Source organism: Megalobrama amblycephala, linkage group LG22 (assembly GCF_018812025.1).
Source record: "Megalobrama amblycephala isolate DHTTF-2021 linkage group LG22, ASM1881202v1, whole genome shotgun sequence".
NCBI lineage: Eukaryota > Metazoa > Chordata > Actinopteri > Cypriniformes > Xenocyprididae > Megalobrama > Megalobrama amblycephala.
The window spans coordinates 3,786,208-3,803,356 of NC_063065.1; the positions used below are offsets into that span (position 1 = coordinate 3,786,208).

The following is a 17,149-nucleotide window of genomic DNA, read 5'->3' on the forward strand; positions in this document are numbered from 1 at the left end:
TTTTAACGTGTAAAAATATTTCACATTTTTTACTGTATTTTTGATCAAATAAATGCACCCTTGGTGAGCATAAAATAATCATAATTATTTCAAACATTCTAAATGTCATATTCTAAATTCCTTGTTTTGTGTTTTGATTTTTTGATCAATCACAGCATTCTGCTGTCAGATATTCTTGTATAATGATGCTACATTATCAGTAGTTCATATAGATTTATTTAGTAGCCGTGTAATAAGTGGGATCATTTTTGGGGTATTTTTTTGTAACATTTTATGTTTTATGTAACATACAAAAGTGTGTGATTTAGAATCAGAGGCTTGATGTGGTTCCCAACTGGTGGGTCGGAAGATCACGGTAACATTTGTTCAATGCAAATAATAAAATGCAACTAAATATAAACATGCAGAGGTGGGATAGCAAAATGAGCCTATTGCAATGAGGATAAACACGGTTTGTACACAATGTGTTCTGTGCTGGCGAAAGCATGAAACTGTGGAAATTCAAGAGAAACCAGACACAATTAAGACATAATAAAAGTCAGTTTTCTTATTCAGCCTGTGTCCTTAACAATTTTTCCAATATTTTTAAGCCTGTGCATTTCACAGCAATATTTATTCATTTCAGATTTTGGTTTTAAGGACATTTTTGTATGATAAATAATTGTTATCATTGGCTCTGGGTCTTGAATAAAAACCAGTTGAGAACCACTGATTTGCTCATCTAGAAAGAAATAATTAAAGAAAGAACTAGCGCTGTAAGGAATTTGACCATATCTCTAACTTCCACCAGACTGCTGTTGAATCAGACCACGCCCTCTCTCAAAAACCCCGCCCTCCAAAGACATGAGTCATATCCAGACAGCATTACTGATTGGCTAAAAAAGAAGGCACAAGCCACTCCCCTTTCTTTTGGTGTAGGCTACGCTTTCAAAAATATCTCAGTTTATGGATTGTTTACAGCACCTTTAATCAAAGTTGAGCATAAAGACACACAGTCAGAGATCTAAAGCCAAAATGTCCATGTTTTATTGGTAAAGAGCGTCTGTGTAGCGGATGGCATAGTGCAGAGGCTCACACGCACAGTTAAGCATTTGCCACAACCTTTGACCCGGAACTGATGGCCAATCAACTTTAGCTCTCCACAGCCGAACCACACAGCATCAACATAGAGAAGAAACCAAATGAACTAAAAATACTCAGTACAAATAAATAGGTAAACAGATGAAGAACAGAGCTAAATGTAACACAGCCGATATCAGCGAAATTGTATTTTTTTAAATGCAAAAAAGATTAATTTTACGTTTTTTTTTTCTTTTTTCTTGAGGAGTGTGTTGTTCTAAAGACAGAATAAGAGAGAAATATATGAGTGAATCTCACAAAACCTGCTAAGAACTGGTTTCGGGTCAAATTTCACCCGCCAAACTTATTTTGTTTAATAATAGTAAAAATAAAACTCATTATTAGTTTTTTTTTACCATGTGACATTTTCATAACAGAAAAAAAAATCTATTTCTCAGAAGAAAAATTCTCAACATTGCAAAAAAGATTGTTGTGTTTGATTATAGTATTTTAAAATTATTTTTATGTATTAATTACAGTAATGAGAATCAACACAGAAAATTAGGAATTACAAACAAAATATCCAGATGTTACAGCAGTAATAATTTAAGATAAAATGAGTTTGCAAATGTCACAAAGCAAAAAAAAACAACAACAACAAAAAAAACAGCATAATTGTTCTCTAAGCACAATCTAATTTTGCTCATTTGATACTGTGGTGAAATATGACCTGTTTTCATGAGATTCACCCATAAATAGAAGAGAGAGAAATGCAGATAGTTTCCAAAAAGCTTCGTTCTGTTTCAAATCCTGAAGAACGCGTGTTCTGCTAATGGTAAGTCAAAAAATAGAGAATATTTACATCTTTAGATTATATACATGGCATTATATGAACACATGGTCAGTGTGAGAACGTGATAGAGAGACGGAGAGAGAGAAAGACCCACCACATCAAGAGTCTACAGTGATGAAACTGCTTCATAATACAATCTTTCTGTGCTGATTCAGAAACAGCTTCCGTGCCTCGTCTTAAAATACACTGCAACATGGGTCTCAGACTCAGTGTCTTCATCTCACAGCCAGTCAAATCAGCTTAGAGCAGCTTTCTGAAATGGGGAAAGGTTTATAGATGAATTGTCTCTCAGTAGCCGTAAGGGTAATGTGATTTTGCTGGCCGCAGAGAGGATGCATAGAGGAGAAGAACAACCTGCTACAGGACAACACACACACACACACACGTCTGAACTCTGACACACTGGTCTGGGGCAGGTGAGGGTTTAGCCATTTTGCATTTCACAAGTTTGTATGATAAAATAGAGGTATGGAAAGGTTAAAGGTGAGGTTTGCTGGCTATAACGCCTGTCTGTGACTCTTGACTCATGACGCAAAGACACTTTTAGTTGATGTATGTTCGCTATATGCTGGTGTACTCCTACAAAATCTCCAAAATGATCATATGCATTTAAAATGTACAGACTATAACTTGCAGTCAATTTGATGCTTTCTAGAATTAGAATCTTTCTCACCCAGTACGGCTAATGGTTCAATTGTGGAAACTGGCTGTTTATGTTGCGCTTGGAAACTTTCAATGCCATTCAATAGGCTAAAAACGTTGGATCCGCGATAAACGCAAACAAACTGCATGTGTATGAGATCTCGCATCTCATATCTTTCCAAGCTCGATGTGCACGTTTCAATTTCATCTGGCAGGTTTTTTCTTTTTTTCTTTTTTAGTGTCAAGGACACACAGCGAGGCAGAGCCCGCACGTTCCTCACATTAACTAACCTTTTACTTATGCGATACTGACGTAATTCTGATCTACCTATGTTCTGCATCAGCCGACGAGGGTCAGGTGCTACAATAAGCTTTTAAGAGCATTTCCTGGCAATGATGTTGTTGCTAAGCAACCCCACTGGATATTCAAACACAATCAGCTTTCATACTGTAGGGAGAAATATGGAAAGCAATAAAAGAAACAGAAAAAAGAAAAAAAAAATAGAGTTTGTCCTATAATTCCATTATGAAGAATAGCAGGGAGACATTTGAGAGACCGGTGGGTTAATATCGAGGGATATAATGTCCTCAGGTTGCTGAGCTATGTATAGCACTTCAACAAAAATGAAATATGTCGAACTAGAGAAAACAATTGCCCAATTTGTCAAATTAAGTCCAGCTTGATTAATAAAAGTTCCCAGCATTTGCAAAAAGGATGAATCAGTTTTAACAACAACAATTTGATAAAAAGATGATGAATTGGAAATTAAAAACCGAATAAAGTTTAATGCAGCAATTACAATAATACACGCATGTGTACTCTACTCCAGTTAATGGCACATTGCACATTGTTATTATACAACTTCAAAGCCATTCAAGAATGAGGAACTTGATCGATAGATCGCTTCATGTAGTCAGCAGTTGTTGTATGGCTCCCACGAAGGACTGGTCAAATCCCTTCAAAGAAAATACTCTCTGAAAGTGAGGCATACGAGTTTCGCCAACTGGATGGCTAACGTTTTATCTGAAGTGGCCCAAGAGCGGTTTTCCCATTCCCTGAACCCTGACGCTTAACCAGCCCCTTGAACCCAAACCCACTGATTTGGTCTATAAACAGTATACTTGAAAATCTTTACATTAGATTACATGTCATATTGCAAAATCTTTCATCAGAAAAATCTGGACATTTTCACAATGTCTTTCATTCTCTCTCTGTTAAAAATCTAAAATTTTCAAGTCGGTGAAATTCTCCTGTGCTGCGTATCCCAGTATAGTATTTCAAAGCTTTAATACAGCTTGTTTTAAAGTCAACATGAACTCAAAATGGACACTATTTACTTTCCTAACACACATTCCTGGCCTTGTTGTGCACGATTCAACTGTGCACGTTATGCCAAGTCAAAAAAAAAAAAAAAAATCTTCAGAATCTTTTATCAAAATGTTAACCTGCTCCGCCTCTGAAATGACTTTCCATCCCTCCTGGCTCCATTCTGGTACACCCACTTTTCACGATCCAATCAATTCCTGATGAATAAAGTCAAGTCCCGCCCTGCATCCATGAAATACTACAGAAGTTAAATGGGTTGCGAATGCCGTTTCATGTCAGCTTTAAGTCCAGATACTTTCTGTGCACATCAAAAACACCCAATGCCAGTGAAATAGCCCTTACACACTGCTGTTACTCTTCATTTCAGCGCTGACAGGCGAAAAGACAAACATGACACTCGAGATCTCTTCAAACGTAGAAATGCACAGAGAGTTTGCACTATGGCGGCTTGTTGGGAGGTACTACGGTACCTTTGCTGAGGACAGCAGCCAAGTACTCTTATTGTTCACATGGAAAGGCTTCTTCTCTCTGCCCTCTCCTCTAGGTATGACGTATGTCACCCTGAAACTGGTGTCTTTTAGAGTTCAGATTTCTGAGCTTATGAACTGATCCTCACTTGTGCTAGATTCAGAATGTCATCATGAAGCAGAGTTCTGGATCACAGCAGTTTAAGTCTTTATTTCTGAATTAGTCTCAGTTAATACTGTCCCTTACACACACACACACACACACATACACACACACACACAGGTACACTACCTACCGAGGTGAGTACGATGAATAATGATGTCAACCTCCGGGAAGTGTAAATGTGTGTATGCTTTTATACAGGTCTGTTAGCTGCTGTACATCGGTGTGTGTAGTCGGTGTCGCTGGACTGTGGCAAACCAACACTTAAGTAATTACACTACTTTAATATAGACTATATTTTTTATACGCGGACACAACTCAAAAAGAACTGCAAAAAAGACGCTTGCTTTGGCACATGTGTACTCAATAGCGCCATGTCCAGTAAAAGCCTGTCTCTGTTCACTGAACGGAATATTCCATAGAACCCGTCGGAAAGGGATGGAGTTCCAAAATGTCAAAGACTTGACAGTCGCACTGGCATGAAAACCAGTCTACTTCCCTTCCTGCATGTGCACGTGTATGCGAGTAATCAGATCTGGGTCTCCTGAACGCTCTCCTTGGAGCCATTCGATAGCAACAGTGGCTCAGTCTGCACATTGGGAACGTGACTAAGGCCTTTCAGAGTTCCGTGGAAAGTCATCGCCATTGGGATGGGAATTGGCAGGGGAGGTGAGGTCGAGCCGGGGTTGGAGGGGTCACCGGAAGTCCCTATTTTCATGGTCGAAGCCTGGTTTTGGGAGGAAGGATTGGGTTTGTTGTTGAGCATTCCAGTGGCCATGTTTAAGCTTAGCACATTGTTGTTAAAGTGGTGCGCTTTGTAGTAGTGGTTCAGGTGATCTGCTTGCCCGACGCTCGGCAGGGTCATGATCTCAGGGTCGTGAATCCTTGGACTCTGCCCGCTTCCTCCACCAGATCCTGCTCCGGTGTGGACGGTGCCCCCTCCTGTGATGCCACTAGCTCCTCCCGCAGATCCAATCTCATCTTCCACGTTGATGATCTCAATGGCACGTGCCGGGCCGTGGTGTTTGTGCAGTTGGTGCTGCTTGCGAAGCTTGTAGAAGACGACCAGCATCACAGCCGCCATGAAGGTGATGGCCACGAAGCAGCCGATGATGATCTTGGTCGTCTTCATTACATCCTCAAGACCCGACAGGTTGGCGACGTCCGTGATGGAGACCGTGAATGGGCGATCGGGTGCACGCGTAGCTCGCGGTGACAAGGAGGACAGCATCGAACCAGTGGGACCTGCTGATGCAGATGCAGCCGTCGGTCCTGGAAAGCTAATAAACGTCTCGTTGACGAACTGCCGAGCTGAATCGTGTCCATCTTGCCCCGTCTCTACAGTTTCGACAGTAACGGTTGTGAAGTAGCTGTAACCATTGCCTGGGTCGGGTGCAGAGACGTTCAACACAGCAGTTGCTGTGGTGTTGCCAGCAGAGTTGGTGACCATACAGGTGTATGGTCCAGTGTCTTGCATGGTCACGTTGGTGAAATTCAAGGTTCCATCGTGCAGGACAGAGATCCGGACCTTGTACGCTCCATGGGTCATCAAGGTCCCATTGGGGGTCAACCAATTAACAGAAGTCATGGATGTCCCGGTGCGGCATTTCAGCTCCGCTGCCATTCCCTCTGTCACGTTCAGGTCCGTTGGTGGCTCCACAATCACAGGCGCATAGCAGGTGAAGTCTCTCTGGTCAAGGTCACCAATGTACCTGCCCTTAGTACCTGGTGGGGCATGGCAACGTGCACAACAAGTGGAGTTATCAGGTACAGTTTCTTTAAGCCACCAGCTCAACCACAGAACGTCACAGTTGCAAACCCAAGGATTGTGGTTCAGATGGACACGCTCTAACTGCTGCAGTGGAGTGAAGAGATCATGGGGCAATGAATGCAGAGAGTTATGGGACAGATTGAGCTCCTCCAGGTTCTTGAGGTCATCAAAGGCATTCCTCTCAATGACAGAGATCCGAGAGTGCATGAGCCACAGTTTGCGTAGAGACACCAGGCCTTGGAATGATCCAGGACGCACCACGCCCAGCTGGTTTCCTGACAGCTCCAGTTCCTCTAGCCGCACGAGAGGCGTCAAGTTGGGTACATCCTTAAGCCCGCACATGCCCAGATTCAGGAAACGGAGGTTCAGCAGCCCTTCGAATGCGGCCTCCGAGATGAAACTGAGTTTGCGCAACTCGCCGAGGTCTAACCGCCGCAGTGACGGCACACGGTGGAAGGCGTATGCTGGGAGTGTCTCTATGGGGTTGTTCCTTAGCCAGAGTTCACGCAGCTTACTCAGGTACTCAAATGCCTGTGATGGTACCAGTGGGAGTCTGTTGTCAAAAAGCTCCAGGGTGATAAGATTGGGAAGGCCATTGAACGCTCCCACTTCTATCTGACGAATCTGGTTCTTAGACAACTGTAAAATTTCCAGATGATTTAGGTGCTTGAAGGTGTCTGACCTGATCACCTGCAGAATAAGAACAGAGGACAAGAATATAGTTACTTATAACAGCCGAAATATTGGGAACTGGGTTACTGCATCTTCTGAACCTATGTTGTTAAAGTTTAGCCTGTTCTGCAGAAGTTTGAGTGACAGATCAGCGTACGCCTTTGTGTTAGTATGCATAGCCACGAAAGTGGGATCTTTATTATTTTGTTCTATTTCAGTATGTGCGTATGCGTGACCATCTGTCACTCTGTGACTGGAGATGACTGATTTCCAATGCCTGACGGTTGTAGCATTGGATGGTCTAACTAACAGAGCTTGTAAACAAATTCTAACCAAGTATCTTTAGCACTAAGGCTCAGCAAGAAATCCATCAACTTCTCCAAAAATTCTATGCCTGTGCATGTTATTTGTGTTTCATTTTGAATGGAATCAACAATATGGCTTTAATTACATTCATTTCAAAGAATATCTTCGATATTTGGGTACTTGCACAATCCCCACTGGTTGATTTTGCTTGATAGATAAGTTTTAGGAGCAGCACATCAGTGAAAGTGTTAACTGTTTTTTGGGACACCTGGAATAAACAATTAAGTGCTGGCGAGGTTCGATATAGCATGGTTGTTTTCATTTCGCCATGCAGATCTCATGGTGAAAATTTATAGTTAATGTATCAAGGAGGTTACCTGTATGGAGTTCTCCTGGAGGTTGAGGTATCGTGTATTGGAGGAGATACTCTGTGGAACTTCATTTAAGCCTTTTCTGGTACAGATCACTCGACTGGCTTGATTGGAACAGCTACAGGGAGCAGGACAGGCGGGACTGGCTTCGGCCAATCTAGGTCCAAGGAGGTGTGGCCACAACAACAGTTGGACCAACCAGATAAGGGGGGAGGGGCTGAAAAGGCCTGTTACGATAGCAGCCTGCATGGCAACTGAATCATGTCCTGCCCCTTTCCTAAAAAAAAAAAAGGCAAAGAGTGAGCACCAAAACCCTCAAAACTTCTTAAATGTTCATTTGATGAAAAATAATAAATATGGAAGCGTATTTCGAATAACAAGATCCACAAAACAAGAAGGAGAATTAACTTTTTTTACGATTAACTTGTGGAATCAGGTATCTTGTGGCATCAAAGTGTAATCCACACAGTTGTCAACAGCACTGGATGCTGCTACGGGAGTCTTCTGCTTGCCATCACAATCATCACAGTCAGCACTGGCCTTGCTTACTGGAAGAAAAAACACGGGACGGGAACGAGAGAGAGGACGAGGGAGGTCAAAAACTGCATATATGTACAGCTTATCGTATTTCATATAGCTAAGGGTGTGAGGGTCAGTACATCAGCAAATAAAAACTGTGACCTGTGCAACTAAAGGCTGTGACCTCTAGACCAGCCAAAGCAGAATTGTAATTTTAATTAATTTCCACTTATTCTTTCATTATTTTTAAACATTGAGCAGCACAACTGTAGCCAATAACACAAAGTCTTTCTTTTTCAACCTTCCAGACTTGGATTGGTCTGGCCTTGACTGAAAATGTTTGAGGTTTAAAATTGAATTTGATGGTCGAAGGCAACAGGTTGTCCGGTCAGAACATGTCTAGCTCTAAAATTATATTTGCAAATTAGTATTCTTTATTAAATGTGCATAGATGTGTGGTTCTGTAAACATAAAAGATAGAATAACGAGAAACAAGTACAATAATACAATATTCACATGATTACTTATGTAAATGAAAACACAGACATCACTGTACAAAGAAATGTGTGTGTGCATACAAGCTCTACAACTGAAGAGGTAAACAACTCTCATGTCTGAACACTGATGTTTACAGTGAATAACCAGAGAATAAACAGTAATGCAATAGCAGCGTGTTTGTATATGTCTGTATAAACAGCTTTACAACTAAACATTTAGGCAGCAGAATGGTGAAAAAACACTGAAAATATGCAGGAATGTCAGTAAATGCTCTATATGTAAACAAATGCTTCACACTTTTTTATTCAATTCTAAAAAAAAAAAAAAGTTCAAAAACAGTATTAATTTAGCTTTAAGATGTAAGATGGGCCATTGAAAGTCATTGACACCAACAAGTTTACATGATATTTGAAAATACTGACAGAAAAATTTTGAAACACCAGTAAATGTTTTTAAATGCAAAGCAAAACTGGTTTAATATGGGCAACAAAAATAATTACTTTAAACTGTGACATTTACCCAATAAAACATAATGTTTTAAGATGCTTACATGAACTTTAAATCAGTGTAAGATCATGCACTCATTAAAAACTATCAAAAATCATCCAGTACAAACCCAAGGCACAAGAACAACATGTTCGAGATTTGAAATCATCAAGTTTTTATCCATTTTGACATCAGACATGCGCAGAACACATGCGCACACTGAATAAGCGCCAAAGCGCCGGTAAGGGTATTTACATGCAGAGCAAAACTGGAACCTAATGCCAATCAGGGTTGTTTCAAAAGTCCAACTGATAACAGAACACGTTTGCCAATTTTGAAATAAAATAGTGAGATTGTGCATATAAACACACTCATTGTCTTACATCAGGAAATTCATCCAAAGACTCTTACAAAATGCAAAATACAATAACATTTTGTTCTAATATGGCTCTAACGTCCATCACACAAAGGCGCATCTCTTGTGTGTGTGTGTGTGTGTGTGTGCGTGCGTGCGTGTGTGTGTCACAGGTGCGGTGGTGCAGCTTCACTGTAACCATGACAACGCTAAATTGATTTGCAGATGCTGGATGTCGGAATCCGGTTGGGTGGCGGCGCTCTGTTTGCACTACGGCTTCGTTAAAACCAGCCACAGGCCAAAAAACGAGTCGAATACATAAATTAAACATCTATTTCATAAGCCATTATATTGATCATTAATTAACCTTCACAAGACATCAGATGCAGTGATCTGCATCATGACAGAGACTGCAGTGGGTCTGATGCTCTTATGTGAGAGAAAATCGGTGCATCTGAATGCGTTAGTGACTGCGGCGTCTTAACGGAGACCGCCGTACGCGCGTGAAATACACAAGTGAGGCCCCGACACACACGCGCGCGCGCGCGCTCCCTCGCTCGCTCGAAGACGCGCAACAAAATGGCACACGGGTGTCTGTGTAATTCACGGATAATGAGAAAGAAAAATGCAAATCAAGCCAAGCCATCATTTACATCGCCAACAGCGAAATCACCACAACTCCAATGGTCACATTCATTTCTATCAATAAATATTTTAAATAAATAAACTGAATAGCTAAATAAATAAATAAATAAAAAACGAATGCTGAATGAAAGATCTTACCGTTCTCCTCTCATACATCCATCACATCCTCCGGATCCTCTTCTAAAGATTCATGGTAACCATGAGGATACCTATTAAATCAAATCGATTCCCGTCAATCCCACAGCATGAATCATAACCAAACCTACAGAGCAGTTATTCGAGATCATTCATCTGATCAAATGCACGTTGTACCTTTTCCTTTCTCCTCGCGCCGACTCGACGAATCTTCTTCTAATGATTTTCCCCCCGTTGATTCGGTGTCTCTCACAGATCCGGAGCGCGCCAGTGCGCGCGGACACGGTGAATAACGGTGAACAGTTAACAGATCATACCACCGCTGAAGAAAAAAAAAAAACAAAAACGACGCAATCACTCGCTGTAAAGTGTAAAAATCGAATGTAATTTGATTATCCGGGGTATGAGGCGTACAAACCTACTGGCGCATTTCTGTAAGTGTATGCAGGCAGCTCGTGCGCGTCGTGGCCGTACAGAGGGACGGATGCTGCACCCAGCGCAACATCTTACGTAAAGTCCGTAGCGACGGTCCTGAATACAGCGACCAACTGAAGAACGGGCCACTGAGACATGCACAAAACACACCTGCTCTAGCCTGTTTCCATACATCCATGCATACACACATCAGTCCATGCATTCATGCATCATTCCACTGTTTAATATGCAGGGACGAATGTGTAGGATGAATGTCAGGTCATTTAGGCTCTGAGATTGTAATTATATACCTCTACTGCTTAAAATAGTTATTTAAAATGCCTTTGCTTCAGTTCAAATACATAAAACTTATCTTGCAAAAGGAAATAAAACATTGAAATGTGTTAGTATTACCTTGAATGCATGAACCCAAAAATATGCAAAATTAGTAACGCCACAGACACAAAACTGACAATATTGTTTTTGGGATTTTGTTGGTTTATGCTCACAGCTAGTGAACTTCTATTTAATCTCATCTGGGTCATATTGTCTTGTACCTTGAGTAGTTTTATTGATGGTTTTTGAGGATGAAGGTGTCACAAAATCTTGACATCAAACGTGACTCGCTTCTACCAAATGACAGATAAATCTTCACCAATATAGAGTTGGACTGGATACATGACAAGTGTTTTCTCTTCTTATGCATGTTTACTGGTTTATATTTACTTATTATATAGAGGTGAGTTCAGGTTGATTGCATAAATGTAAAGTACAAAAAAATGCTGGGTTAAAAACAACCCAAGTTGGGTTGAAAATGGACAAACCCAGCGACCGGGTTGTTTTAACCCAGCAGTTGGGCTGGCTTAAAATGAACCCAAAATATGTTGGAACAGGTGACAATAATAATCAAAAAGTGAACATTTATTAATAAGCAATTTAACATAAATGTTTATCATTTAATTATTAATCATTACACTTATCAATAAATGTTCATTTAATGAACATTAACAAATGTTAATTTCCAACATATTTTGGGTTCATTTTAAGCAAGCAATACAGTCATTTTTAAACAATAGTTGGGTTAAATAAAACTACCCAGCAGGTTGGGCAAACATTTAACCCATCCGCTGGGTTAAAACAACCAAATTGCTGGGGTTGTCCATTTTCAACCCAACTAGGGTTGTTTTTAACCTAGGATATTTTAGTGTAAAATGTAATGTTCCGATAGTGTTGCGGACATGAATGTAAAAACAGTTCTAACTACAAAAGTAAATAGGGGGACACTTTTCCCCAGTCATCTCAATGGCAAAAAGCGCCCCCCATTTACTTTTGTAGTTAGAATAGTTTTAACATTCATGTCGAACCCATGACGCTACTGTTTGTTAGAACAGCTATGCAACCTATTAATGGGGTGCCAAGCGTGACCTGGCTATTTGATGGACTAAATTAGTTTCATGATTGTTGGCGAAATAAATATCACATTCACGGAATTAATATTTTGTTCACAAAATGGCTTTTGTCTTACTTGTGCTTTATAGTTTTGGCATGAAAATTCAAATGAATTTTGTCCGCGAAATCAATCAGGTCACACTCAGCACCTCATGCCGATCCACCATTTAAAAAAAAAAGAAGGTCTACACTGCCGGAATTCTAATAGAGAAGAAGAAGAGAGCTAGTTCAAGACGAGCGTCTATGGTTAAAACGTATATATATATATATATATATATTTTTTAGAAAATGACAGATCGTTTCGCTAGATAAGACCTTTATTCTGGTATCGTTTAAAGCTCTTTGAAGCTGCACTGAAACTGTAATTTTGACCTTCAACCGTTTGGGGCCAATTGAAGTCCACTATAAGGAGAATAATTCTGGAATGTTTTCATCAAAAACCTTTTCGACTGAAGAAAGAAGACATGAACATCTTGGATGACATGGGGGTGAGTAAATTATCAGGAAATTTTTATTTGAAAGTGAACTAATCCTTTAACTCCAGTTTTTAATTTCAATGAACTCAAAATTTTAATGTTTTTTAAGTTAGACCAACCATTTCTTTTACAGTGTAGTTTCAGCTTCAGGGTTTGGTCCATGAAGGTCCTGTCTGTGGACAGTCATAAAAACATATTTTTTATATAGGACATGTATATACAAAATGTATTTCTAAACACGCCACATTAAACGCAAGCACTCTTTAAAATAAATGTTTCAAAAGCAGGTTTTCGAAGTGATGCCATAGAAGATGTTCCCCAAAGAACCTTTCAGTGAATCACTTCTTAAAAGAACCATTTTTCCTAGTATAAGGAACACTGAAGAACTTCTTTTCACTATAAAGAACATTTTGTGCAATCTTCATGGAACCATTGATGCCAAAAATGAACCTTTATTTTTAAGAGCACAATATATGTTCAAGTTATTTTTTTAAATATAACCAGGAAAGCAGTTCTCGCCATTTTTGTGTGCAAAATGCATCAGATGAATTCACAGGCGGGCCCAAAACATACACTCTGATAAATGCAGGGTTAAAAACAAGCCAGGTTGGGTTGAAAATGGACAAACCCAGAAGTAGGGTTAAATGTTTGCCCAACCTGCTGGGGAGTTTTATTTAACTCAACTATTGTTTAAAAATTACTGTATTGCTCGCTTAAAATGAACCCAAAGTATGTGGGAAATGAACATTTATTAATAAGTAAACTATAAACATGTTCGCCTTCTGATTATTATTGTTTCCTCTAGTAATTATGTGTCTGATTTTTAATTTCCAACCTATTTTGGGTTCATTTTAAGCAAGACATGTAGTTATTTTTAAACAATAGTTGAGTTAAATAAAACTACCCAGCATGATGGTCAAACATTTAACCCAACCGCTGGGTTAAAACAACCCAATCACTGTCAATTTTCAACCCAACTCGGGTTGTTTTTAACCCAGCATTTTTTAGAGTGTAGTAATGGGAAAGTTTGGAGTTAGTAAACCGTGATAACACCAAACCTTTCATCATGCACAGTTGTCGTTTGGATGTAAACACAAGCATCTATAGCTAAATCCATTACATTACAATTAATCCATGTGATTACATTTCTTCAGAACCATTTAAAACCAGAAATAGTACATTTAGATATATTATTTTCAACATATTCCAATCTTGCATAGGCTACTATTTAGGGCACTGAACAGGGATGCAGTGCAATTTTTGATATAATTGTTGAGATTATAATGACTAATAGTATCAATGTCTTGCATTTAAAGTGTCCAGTCCATATGTAGCAGGCCATAGCGTCAGTATTAGTAACAGAAGCACATAGCGTGCAAGACATATAGTTATTTTTAAACAATTATTGGATTAAATAAAACTACCCAGCATGATGGTCAAACATTTAACCCAACCGCTGGGTTAAAACAACCCAATCGCTGTCAATTTTCAACCCAACTCGGGTTGTTTTAACCCAGCATTCTGAGTGTACTCTTACGCTGATGCTTTAGCTATGCAAGCTCAGTTTCAGCGGCAATCTTATTTCATAATTTGTCGACATGCAATTTCAGCTTAAACATTTTTTCTTTTTTATTATATTCGCAGGCCCTGGTAAATGCTGATGGCCGCTAAAAATGCTGATTCTCTCGGCAAAAGGAATAAATGAATAAACAGGGCGTCTTGACCAGATCTAGCTGTCGTAATGGTGCTCGGCCTGCACGTTGAACATGCTTGTGGTAGTTAGTTCACATTAGCGGCCCTGTTTGATCTCTCCTGTGCTTCTGTGTTGAACTCTGTCTGCGTCCCACACACTTGTGTCCTCCAGTATGTATTATGACTTAATGATAAGCCATCTACCTCCCTCTCTCTCTTTCTCTCTTTCTCCATCCCCCTTCCCATTAAGAATCCAGTCACACAGTGGTGCAGTGGATATTCTGCCTCCCCTCACCTCACTCCGTTCCGTACAACACGCACAGACGCGAGCGCACACAAATATAAACAAACAAACAATAAACAACTCCCCGGTTTGGCGGCATCTATATCACTCCCTCTCGTTTAAGCCCGAGCTGTGTCATCAGTTTTGTTGATGTCTTAAACGCAGCTGTCGTGCGGTAGGTTTCTGCCCTCGCAATGTCACGGCGCACGGCTGCGCGTATATGATCCTCAGTCTTTCTGCGCGTTCATTTTTCTTCCAGTGCATATGTGCCTCAACATCTTGCGGTGTATTATTGTGTATGTAAGGGTTTTCATGTATGTATGTGTGTGTGTGTGTGTGTGTGCGTGCATGTGGAGGACTGTGTTTGTGTGTGAATGAGTTCTCTGTATCTGCCTCACTGACACGCTATGTGCTTCTGTTACTAATACTGACGCTATGGCCTGCTACATATGGACTGGACACTTTAAATGCAAGACATTGATACTATTAGTCATTATAATCTCAACAATTATATCAAAAATTGCACTGCATCCCTGTTCAGTGTCCTTAATAGTAGCCTATGCAAGATTGGAATATGTTGAAAATAATATATCTAAATGTACTATTTCAATGGTTCTGAAGAAATGTAATCACATTAATTAATTGTAATGTAATGGATTTAGCTATAGATGCTTATATTTACATCCAAACGACAACCGTGCATGACGAGGGTTTTTGGTGTTATCACGGTTTACTAACTCCAAACTTTCCCATTACTACACTCTAAAAAATGCTGGGTTAAAAACAACCCAAGTTGGGTTGAAAATGGACAGCGATTGGGTTGTTTTTATCCCAGTATTGGGTTAAATGTTTGCCCAACGTGCTGAGCAGTTTTATTTAACTCAATTATTGTTTAAAAATGACTGTATATCTGGCTTAAAATGAACCCAAAATAGGTTGGAAATTAAAAATCAGACACATAATTACTAGTGGCAACAATAATAATCAAAAGATGAACATTTATTAATAAGCAATTTAAGACATGTTTATAGTTTAATTATTATTCGTTAAACATATTAATAAATGTTAATTTCCAACATACTTTGGGTTCATTTTAAGCGAGCAATACAGTCATTTTTAAACAAAAGTTGAGTTAAATAAAACTACCCAGCATGTTAGGCAAACATTTAACCCAATCACTGGGTTTGTCCACTTTCAACCCAATTTGGGTTGTTTTTAACCCAGCAGTTAGATAATGAACTTTTAGACTGTAGTATAAGGCCAGACACATAATCGGGTGTTAGAAAGGATGTGTTTTGCTTCTTTTGCCCTGCTCTCTTCTCCTGATTTGAAGTTCTCTTTTCCAGTTTTTAATCTGTTGTAGTCACGCGCACCTGAGATAAATGTCTTATTTCCTATAGGAGCCACGCTGTTCCATTTAACGCCCCAGACTTTGCTATATAAGTTACAGTGAGCTCAATAAACTTTGGCTTCGAATAAACAGCACTTCCCGCGTTTGTGTCATTCTTCGTCAGCCTTCTACTCTGTTCTGCAGACAACATTTGACTTTAATGCTGAGGTCCATAATTTTATCTAACAATAGATCAGTTTAATGTTGTGTTTGTGGGCAGTTCTGGGCCTGAATAAATTAAAAAGTGCCACCAACTTGCTACACAAGAGACTTTGCAAATGATTTGCAATTAAAAACAGTTTGTCTGTTAGTGAACTAAAGATGCTTGAGAAGTTTGTGTTCACAGATTTAGTTATTTATTTATATGCTAAGAAAATGCAGGCAATGCGGTTATGAAATAACATTTTCAAACTAAAATTTGGGCTCAGTTTTTTTTTTTTTTTTTGAACGAATTCAATACTTTTATTCAGCATTGACGCATTGACATACATTTATAATGTTAAAAAGGATTTCTGAAGGAATCCACAACATTTTAAGCAACCGTTTTCAACATCGATAACAATCAGAAATGTTTTTTGAGCAGAAAATCATCATACTAGAATGATTTCTGAAGAATCATGTGACAATGAAGATTGAAGTAATGATGCTGAAAATACAACTTTGATCAAAAGAATAAATTATATTTTAAAATATATTCACATAGAAAGCAGCTGTTTTAAATGGTAATAATATTTCACATTTTTACTGTTTTTTACTGTATTTTTGATCAAATAAATGCAACCTTAAAAGAGCATAAGAGACTTCTTTCAAAAACTTTTAAACTGCATTTATAATAATTCATATGCACAAAATAATATTCAGATTAACAAACAGTAAAACAGACAAGCTTTGAACCTTAACTTCTCTCCTGGCTGTGGAAACCACATTAAAACACGTGGAGAGATGTGATTTCAGATCAACCACCAGAGGTCCCTGTCATTCCAGGATTAATGGCTGGTTGCTATAGTTACGCACCTGTTCCTTGATGTTTATCCAGATACCTGTTAAAATCCCTCCTTTGCTCGTTCGGTCCTGGAGCGTTTCAGAGCTGATAGTCAAGCGTTCAATGCACAGAAATGTTAGTTTTATTCCTTCCACTTTGTCAGGTGTGAACGCCTGTAGGTGAAATATAATATG

General features: G+C 39.3%; 1 protein-coding gene across 4 annotated transcripts; it reads right to left on the reverse strand.

Annotated features, from left to right (window-relative positions):
* Nucleotides 1-1,004: 1,004 nt before the first annotated feature.
* lrrc4bb (leucine rich repeat containing 4Bb) lies at nt 1,005-11,455 on the reverse strand. 4 transcript variants are annotated; one of them, XM_048173805.1, is made up of 6 exons: nt 10,692-11,454; nt 10,447-10,591; nt 10,273-10,343; nt 8,040-8,179; nt 7,638-7,908; nt 1,005-6,972 (listed from the first exon to the last, which is right to left on the reverse strand). In XM_048173805.1, the coding sequence occupies exons 5-6, from the start codon at nt 7,878-7,880 to the stop codon at nt 5,041-5,043; spliced, it is 2,175 nt and encodes a 724-aa protein (XP_048029762.1). In that variant the 5' UTR covers nt 7,881-7,908; nt 8,040-8,179; nt 10,273-10,343; nt 10,447-10,591; nt 10,692-11,454; the 3' UTR covers nt 1,005-5,040. The 4 variants fall into 4 exon arrangements, with proteins under 4 accessions (XP_048029762.1, XP_048029761.1, XP_048029763.1 ...); XM_048173804.1 differs by having other exon boundaries at nt 10,688-11,454; XM_048173806.1 differs by having other exon boundaries at nt 8,056-8,179; nt 10,447-11,455.
* Nucleotides 11,456-17,149: the final 5,694 nt, after the last annotated feature.

Bases quoted from the DNA above. Each gene is read 5' to 3' on its own strand.
- lrrc4bb (XM_048173806.1), bottom strand. From the start codon at position 7,880: ATGCAGGCTGCTATCGTAACAGGCCTTTTCAGCCCCTCCCCCCTTATC. The intron at 6,973-7,637 runs GTAACCTCCTTG...CTTATTCTGCAG, and splicing joins TCCAGGAGAACTCCATACAG to GTGATCAGGTCAGACACCTT.